The 9,051-nt window shown below is 44.4% G+C and overlaps 1 protein-coding gene across 3 annotated transcripts in view; it reads right to left on the bottom strand.

Moving 5' to 3' along the window:
• Positions 1 to 1,602: 1,602 nt before the first annotated feature.
• GLRA3 (glycine receptor alpha 3) overlaps positions 1,603 to 9,051 on the bottom strand; it is a 114,481-nt gene continuing 107,032 nt past the window's right edge. For 2 of the 3 annotated variants that reach the window (XM_030192667.1, XM_030192666.1), the window contains one exon: positions 1,603 to 1,919. In XM_030192667.1, coding sequence (XP_030048527.1) covers positions 1,641 to 1,919 — 279 coding nt within the window. In that variant the 3' untranslated portion in view covers positions 1,603 to 1,640. The remainder of the gene's footprint in view (positions 1,920 to 9,051) is intronic. The other variant, XM_030192665.1, reaches the window with a different exon arrangement.

Below are 9,051 nucleotides of genomic sequence, written 5' to 3'. Positions count from 1 at the left end.
TCCCCTCCCCCCCATGTGTTTGTATTTTCAGTAACTTTTCCTTGTTTTAATCCTGCGATTGTGCTCTTTTGTCCATGCCCTCCATCCATCCATGTGTAACATTTGTCCTCTCCCCTTTCCCTCTCATTCTGTTCTCTCCCCCCTCTCCATGTGTTTTTGTCTGTCTCCCCTTGAAGTTCCAGGCCCCTCTCTTTTCCTCCCCCCCTCCCTGCATGTGAGAGAAAACGTGTGTGTGTGTGTGTCAGACTGAGAGTGTGTGTCACACAAAGAGTGAAAGACCGTGTGTGTGTGTATGACCCCTTCCTTCTGTCTGAGGTACAGGGTAGTTCCCCCCCCCCCCCTTGTTTTTCAGTTCCTTTTCTTTTTTTTTTTTAATCTCGTGATTGTGCTCTTTTATTTTTTTCCTGCCCTTTCTCTCCCATAAGTGTACCTGCTGTTAGGAAAGTTGGTCCGTCTGCTAGGCTTCAAGCAGCTTGCATTATAGTCGACCCCTGCTGATACGCTGGAGGCTGTGTCTTCACCTTTGTTTTTGTTTTGTTAGTGCGGGTCCAGAGGGCTGTTCAGCTTCCTGCTGCTTGCTGAGGTGCCGGGAGCCTGTGTGTTCACTTTTTTTTTTTTTGGTTAGTGCAGGTCTGGAGGGCGATTCAGCTTCCTGCAGCTTGCAGTGTGGTCGAGGTCCCCTGCTGAGTTGCCCGGAGGCTCTCTCTTCACCCTTTTGGGTTTTTTTTTTTTGTTACTGTGGGTCTGGTGCCTTTTTTTTTCTTTTTTTTTGCACGTGCCAGTAGCCAGTTCCTGCGTTCAGCTGTGTTTGTTGACGTCATTGAGTTCGATGTTGCCTAGCAGACCACCTCCGTGCTGAGGGAGCCACGGTCCCAAGCATTAGAACGTTGGAGGTGAGTTTTATTATATAGGATGTTCAAGAGAACTGCAGAAATACAAATTAGATATAATCACCCTCACTCCCCACTTTAAACAAGAAGAGGCTATTTGATACAGGGCATAAACACATTTAGAAATACTCCTTTCAATGTAGTAAAAAACAAAGTAACATGTTAAAGAAGTAACAAAATATGTTTTATACACATTTTCCCTTTAGAGCTTGACTTTCTATACAACCTGAACAAAAACAATTTTGTCTCATTTTAGCATATTTTAAAAATACAATTGAATTTACAAAACTGTAGTTACTTTCAAAGAATAGTGCATATCCATACCACTATATATAAACAAACTGTCAGTAAAGCTTTAAATTTGTATATTACATTGTGATTTGAGGTGAAATATTTAATCAGACATGGGTAAATCTAGGTTACCTGCCACAGCTCTTCCAGGGATGGATAACTGTTTTAATGCACATCTATTGGCTACCAGGTAGATTTTACTTCTATCCACAGAACTAGCTGAGCCAAACACACATTAGCCAGGTCTAACTTTGTAATTATAAAAGAGAAAGATTATACAGACAATACACTCCCTTGCCTGCATTTTTGTTTTAGTGTATGACATTTCATTGCAAGTCAAACATCCTTCCTTTGTTTTCTATAATTAGTTTCTTTCCCATAATTACATTCATCATGTTTGTAATTTACAGTAGAACTGGCTGATGAATATGTCAGTATGTAATGTATGTATTTAAGGCATTAATCCTGCTGGTGATGGATATCCTCATGCCTAAGAATTTTATAAATAACCCAGTAAAAAATATTAAACACCAGGAAAGCTAATGGGAAGCATGCTCGAGAAATGGTGTCAATCTTCTTGGCCCGGTCAATGAAATGTTTCCTCATCTCGTCATGGGTTTTTGGAACAACTGGAGGGGGATTATTTAGCCCCTTTGAGGTCACACCATCTTTTGCTTGCAGACAAGGTCCCATGCCATAGGCTGTGAAATTGAATTGACTCTCTCTCACTGCCTCATCCTGTCAGGAAGAAAATGATAGAAGTTTTGTTATTTTAAGCACACATGAACACATAGCTGATGCTGATTCTCTGCTGGAAGAGCTTCATTCAAAGGTTACAGTAACTTAGCAGTAATTTAATGGTTCTATACAGTATTCCAGTTATTTTTTTGGCAAGTTGCTCCAGCCATTTCATATTTACTCCTCGTGATCCTAGAATAGCTGTCACTGTGTTTAATTTGTGCGGTTACTTTTTACAAAAAAAGAGGTGATAGATGTATCTGAAAAAGTCTCCCAATAAACAAAACTGTAAAGGAATTTAAGCGAGTATGGGAAAAAGTGAGAAAATAAGGTTAAAATTAATGGTTGAATAGGATACGTGATACTATAGTAGTCAGAGGAGGTAATTTTTGAAATTTTGAGTAGAATCTATACATGTATAGGGAGAAGTTACCAAGCTGCATTTACTGCATCTTAGTTTTCCATGGGAGTCACTAACCTGCAGTAACTCAGTACTACAGGTTAGTTACATCCACGGTGATCAATCCTGCAAGCTGCTTTATGAAATACCCTGGAAACATGGGGTTGCTAACGCATGGCCCGCTGCTCCCAGAGAACTTTTCTTAAAGGGGCCAGGGATGGACAAAACTGAACAGTGCTTCTCTCCTGAAGACCCATCTAAAGACTCCTTGGTCCTATCTGTATCAATCTCCGATGGTCTACGGAGTCTATGGCAGGTAAGAGTGGTGGGGGAGTGTAACGTTGTCAAAAAGCAGAAACTAGGTTTGTGAGCCCTTGGACCACTGCCGAGGAGCGGCAGTGGCAGGCAAAACCACCCCACACAGGGATAAGGCAGAACTTTGACAGGGCCAGATAGACTTCACCTGCACTTGACCACCGTTCCTCAGGAGTTGAGCCCCTGGGTGCAGGTGGCCGGCAGGACTTGCCGTACAGGGCTGTAACTGGATACCAGCAGGATACACTCAGGGACTAGAGCACACAGGGAGGCTAGGCAGAATACTAGACTAGGACTCTCAGACAGACAAGGGACAGAACTGAAAGCTGCAAGCAGCCACTGAAACAGGGAACAAACACTGGTAGACAAGAGACAGAACTGAAAGCTGTAAGCAGCCACTAAAAAAGGGGAAAAAAACACTGATAGATAAGAGACAGAACTGAAAGCTGCAAGGCAGCCACTGAACAAGAAACACAGACAACCTAGAACTAGACAAAGACATACAAACAAGAAACAAGACTGGGAAACAAGCAATAAAGTACAAGAAGCTACACAAAGACTAAACTAGAATCAGGCAAGAATACAGACTATAAACTGGACTAGGCAGAAGTGCAGCAAGCACCTTAGGTGATGCAAAGGCAAAGCAGAGAGTTTCCAAATGGCTAATAAGCCCAGCAGCAGCTGAGATTTACTGCAACAATCACAAGGCAGCTACGGGTGCTGTGCAGGCTCAAACAAGACAAGCAAGTCTGGTAGGCCGGAAGATCCTGACTGGACTGGGCTGAAGTCTGGAACAGGAAACAGCACACAGACAATCCAATGCAGCCACCAGGTCTGGCCACCAGAGGGCGAGGGGAGCACAAACCAAGAAGCAGGCAGAAAGCATACTGAAACATAGAAAGGCTCAACATACCCAGGTGCCACACAGAGGAGCAATCAGAGCCATGTTGGAAGCAGCCAGCACACAGAGGCAGAGACAGAGCTAACTTAGAAAGACCAGACAGAAGCCAGCTTAGAAGCTGACTGCCAGAAATAAGGTACGCCTGGGAGGGGTCACGACCACAGACGTGACAGGGTATAAGTACAATGATCTAAATTTATTGGATCTTTGCAGAGTGTCACTGCATTATTTAGAGGTTCCTAATGAATTTTACAGATCTGACCATTTATTCGTATTTTTGGGTGAGTATAAGAATGGGGAAGCAGCCATGAAGAAAACTATTCTCATTGGCTATTTTCTTAAAAAGCACAAAATTCTTTGTGGTCATTCAGCTAAAGGGATGGCTATTTCTTAGTCATAGTCACAAGCAATTTCTCCAGAAGACATTTGTAAGGCTGTTATCTGGTCCTTCATGCATTCTTTTTATAAGTTTTACAGATTGGGTATTTGAGTGATAGAAGTGGCTGCTTTTGAGACTGGAGTTTTGGCAGCCAGGATATTATTTTCCCTCTTGACATAAGGATTGATTTGTTACATCCCATATATTCTGAACTGGTCTGGATAAGAATATAAGAAGAAACATTTGGTTTTACCTGCCAATTTCTTTCCTTGAATCCAACCAGACCAGTCCAGAGATCCACCCTGCTGTCAAAGGAACAGTTTTTATGATTTAGTTCCATCCACATTGGCTTTGATACCAGAATACTGATGACCTGTGGCTGTATGGTGCCTTTTGTATTGCTGAGTTTGTGGCTTATTGATCTCTCTCTCTATCTCTATCTGTTGTCTGACAGGCACAACACTATCCCCAGGTGGGAATTGGTTTTCTAATGCTGGGAGTTTAGCTCATGGACTGAGGAGGCGTAAAAGTTTAGCTCACTTTTCTGTAAAGAGCACTAGTGAAGGGTTTGTGTCAGTTTCTCTTCTTGTGTCACCATGGATTAGCTAGAAAGCTAGAAGAAAAGCTAGAGAAGAAAAACAAGAATGAGAAAGGGGAGACGACAGAGAATATGGCAAAAAGAATACCTATGGATGATAAACAAAAGGTGAAACACAAGATGGAATGCTATTAATCACAAACCACGAAAAGTATGTGCAGTCGATCACCTCTAATAGCCTACATGCAAAGCTTTCCACAGCAGTACAGGATGGGTCTTCAAAGGTTGGTGTGAGAGGGCATAACTGGGTGTAGAAAGGAGTATGCAAGGGAGTGACCTTCCCTAGAGAGGAATTTAGCTATCCTAACTCAGACATTGTGTAGTGAACTGTCTCAAAGGTCATAAACATAACATTTAAACCCAAAATTGTTGGTAATTTCCAAAAAGCTTTTGAAACTCAGACTACTCTTCAGCCACCACTAGTCTCTCAGGAGATAATGTTATAGAGAAAGGCAAGAAGGTTTACTCAGTAAAACCGCATGCAAATGACCTGAGCACTGGAATGTATAGGTGCATGTGCACACATACATACATAAATAGCAATATTCCAGCAATGTACTGTTTTATAACCTGTTGTCTAAAAGCAATGGTGTGTAATTTTCAGGTGGGTGTATACATGGGCAGAGTTTGGGTGAAGTGTGGGTAGTGTGAACATTTACATGCATAGATTATAGATTAACATAAATTACATGCAGTGTTTTGCAATTTAGGCACAATCCCTTACCCCAGTTCTGAGTGGTGTAAGTGCTCACGCCTAAATATAGACAAACATATAGGACCTGATACACTAGTATTCTATAAAGGAAAGTAGGCACCTACTTTCCTTTATAGAATATCCTCCTAATAGGTGCTCTCTAATTCCCTCATTGGCACCTACATTTACTTGCGGATTGCATGCGATGTTATAGAAAACTAGCACATTTGTGATTGTTACAGTTACGTGCGTAAATGCTAGTTGAATATTAAGGGGTATTCTATAACTTTAACACACAACTTGCTTAATGTGTAAATGCAACAGGGCATGCACAGGGGAAGACGCATGGGCCTATCCAACATGTACATGCATAACTACAGAATATGTACTAAAATGCCACATAAAGCTGTACACATTTATTCCTCCAATTGACATGATATAAGTGGGTGTGCCTAAATGTAGACACAGATGCTAGTGTTCTATAGCAGAATCTGCATAAAGGCACCCAGTTATAGAATTGCACCCTACATGCCTAAATCTAGGCCCTCTGTTTTAGAATTGCCCTCTGAATGACTACAGTGCTCTTTGTCTAGACCAACAATGACAATGTCAGCAAATAGATTAGTCCTCCTTGAACATATAGCTTTGGAATACAGTTGTGTTATGTAAAGAAAGATATATGTTTCTAATGTTGAAAAGTGTGTCAGTGTGTCTCCTTTGTTACCTCCCTCTCTCAGTGTCAGTCTCTCCATCTCCATCATGTCACCCATCTCCTGTTTATATGTTGTGAACATTTCTATGTATTTTACGTGGTAACATAGTAAGTGATGGCAGATAGAGACCTGAATGGTCCATTGTCCTTCCAACAATCACATTCATGATCAATTCATGATTAAATCAAGAATGAACATGATATTATATACTTGATCTTGGTCTTTCTTTGGCGTTTCTGGGACATAGACTGTAGAAGTCTGTTGGGCTCTGTCCTTATATTCCAACTACTGGAGTTGACACCAAAGCCCATTCCAGCCTATCCGTCTTGTCATTTGCGGGACCCAGATTGTAAAAGTCTGCCTGGCACTGTCCTCACATTCCAAATTTCTGGAGTTTCCGTCGAAGCTCTCTCCAGCCCATCCTAAATTGGGTTGCTATATGCAGGAATCAGACCGTACAAGTCAGCCAGGCATTGGCATAGGCGCCCAGTATAAGAGGCTTGGGGAGGCTAAGCCTCCCCAGCCAGAAGTGCAGCAAGGGCGGGGTGGGGCGGACTGCCCCGGGTGCAGCTCCCGCTGCCTTGAACATCTCCCTCCCTCCCCCCAACTGGTGCGTGGACTGTGCGATCATTGCCGCCCCCCCCCCCCGAATACTGCGGTATCGCTCTCCCCCTCCGCTCCTGTCATGTCTTTGAACGTCGAGGATTCCTTCCGGTAGCAGCAGAATCGGCAATGATGTAAGCGCTGCTTTTAGCCTGCCCCAGAAGCACTCTCTGTACAGTTTCCCGCGTAGGAGGGACGCTGTCCAGAGAAGGCTTCTGGGGCAGGATGAAAGCAGCGCTTACATCATTGCCAATTCTGCTGCTACCGGAAGGAATCCTCGACGTTCAAAGACATGACAGGAGCGGAGGGGGAGAGCGATACCGAACTAGTCCGGGGGGGGGGGGGGGGAAGCGATGCATCATGCCAGCTAGCTGCCAGACCAAAGGGAAAGGGGGTGGAGAGAGGAGGATGTGAGGTGCCACATCTAAGGGGAAGAGGGAGGAAGGAAAGCAATGGCATGGATGGATGGAGGGGAGGGAAGAGAGGAGAAATGTTGGACAAGGATGGAGGGAAGGAAAGACAATCCGCCCCTTTCTTTCCGAGCACTCTACCAAAACCCTCATCCACACCCTTGTCACCTCTAGTTTAGACTACTGCAATCTGCTTTTTGCTGGCCTCTCACTTAGTCACCTCTCTCCTCTCCAGTCGGTTCAAAACTCTGCTGCCCAACTCATCTTCCACCAGGGTCGCTTTACTCATACTACCCCTCTCCTCAAGACCCTTCACTGGCTCCCTATCCGTTTTCGCATCCTGTTCAAACTTCTTCTACTAACCTATAAATGTACTCACTCTGCTTCTCCCCAGTATCTCTCCACACTTGTCCTTCCCTACACCCCTTCCCGTGCACTCCGCTCCATGGATAAATCCTTCTTATCTGTTCCTTTCTCCACTACTGCCAACTCCAGACTTCGCGCCTTCTGTCTCGCTGCACCCTACGCCTGGAATAAACTTCCTGAGCCCCTATGTCTTGCCCCATTCTTGGCCACCTTTAAATCTAGACTGAAAGTTCACCTGTTTAACATTGCTTTTGACTCATAACCACTTGTAACCACTCGCCTCCACCTACCCTCCTCTCTTCCTTCCCGTTCACATTAATTGATTTGATTTGCTTACTTTATTTATTTTTTGTCTATTAGATTGTAAGCTCTTTGAGCAGGGACTGTCTTTCTTCTATGTTTGTGCAGCGCTGTGTATGCCTTGTAGCGTTATAGAAATGCTAAATAGTAGCAGTAGTAGTAGGAATGGGAAAAGGGGGGTGGAGAAAGGAGTGAGAGTGATGGGAGCAAGAAGGGGAGGGAAGAGAAAGGTGGGATGCATGAGGACGCTGGAGGAGAGAGAGAGAAAGTGGAAAAGTGCAGGGGAGAGCCAGGGACATGCAAAAGTCAGAGAGAGATGGGGAGAGAAAGAGGGGACATGGAAGAGAGCATGGGAGAGCCAGGGAGAGATGGGGATCGAAAGAGGGGACATGGAAGAGAGCAGGGGAGAGCCAGAGAGAGATGGGGAGCGAAAGAGGGGACATGGAAGAGAACAGGGGAGAGCCAGAGAGAGATGGGGAGAGAAAGAGGGGACATGGAAGAGAGCATGGGAAAGCCAGAGAGAAGATACTGGATGGAAGAGGAGAGAGAGAGATTAGTGGAAAGATGGGGAGAGAAAGAAGGGACATGGGCAGGAGAGAGAGAGAAGCTGCTGGGGAGAAACTGGGGGAGACCCTAGCTGTCAGACGGAGAAATGCTGAATGAAAGGAGGGAGAAAGAGGGAAAATGCTGGAAGGAGGGGGCAGAAAGAGGGAAGACACTGGACGTAAGGGTAGGGAGGGAAAGAGGAAAGACACTGGAAGGATGGGGATAGAGAGGACATGCTGAATGGAAAAGGGTCGGGAGAGAGAACTGTTTAGAAGGAAGGGGAGATAGAGGGAGACAATGGATGGAAGAAGAGGGAGACAATAGACGGAAGGATTGGGAGAGGGTAATGGGTAGAAGGATGGAGAGAGAAAGAGGGATGACACTGGATGGAAGGGTAAAAGAGAAAGACATGGATGGATGGAGGGGAGGGAAGAGAGGAGAAATGTTGGACAAGGATGGAGGGAAGGAAAGACAAACAAAGGAGATGCACACGGATGGAGTGGAAGGGAGAGAGGAGAAATGCTGGACATGGATGGAGGGAAGGAAAGACAGAGGAAGTTCATGCACATGGATGGAGGGGAGGGGAGACATGCTGGATTTGGATGGAGGGGAAATTGCTGAATTTAAGGGCTGGATTGGAACACTTTGAGGGCAGATGCTGAAACTGGAGAAAGGATAGGGACAGGGCTACAGATGGTAGACAGGACGCATAAGGACATAGGAGGATGGTGGACATGTTGAGAGAAAAAATATCAAATGGAAAGAAGACACTGGGACCAAAGCGAATAGAAAAACTAAATGATCAGACAACAAAGGTAGAAAAAAGTATTTTATTCAGAATGTATTAACTGGAATATGTCAGCTTTTGGAAATGTGCATCTGTGATATTTTGCATGTAAGTTTCAAT

Source organism: Microcaecilia unicolor, chromosome 2, assembly GCF_901765095.1.
Source record: "Microcaecilia unicolor chromosome 2, aMicUni1.1, whole genome shotgun sequence".
Classification (NCBI taxonomy): Eukaryota; Metazoa; Chordata; class Amphibia; order Gymnophiona; family Siphonopidae; genus Microcaecilia; species Microcaecilia unicolor.
This window is presented reverse-complemented; position numbering and strand designations above follow the sequence as displayed.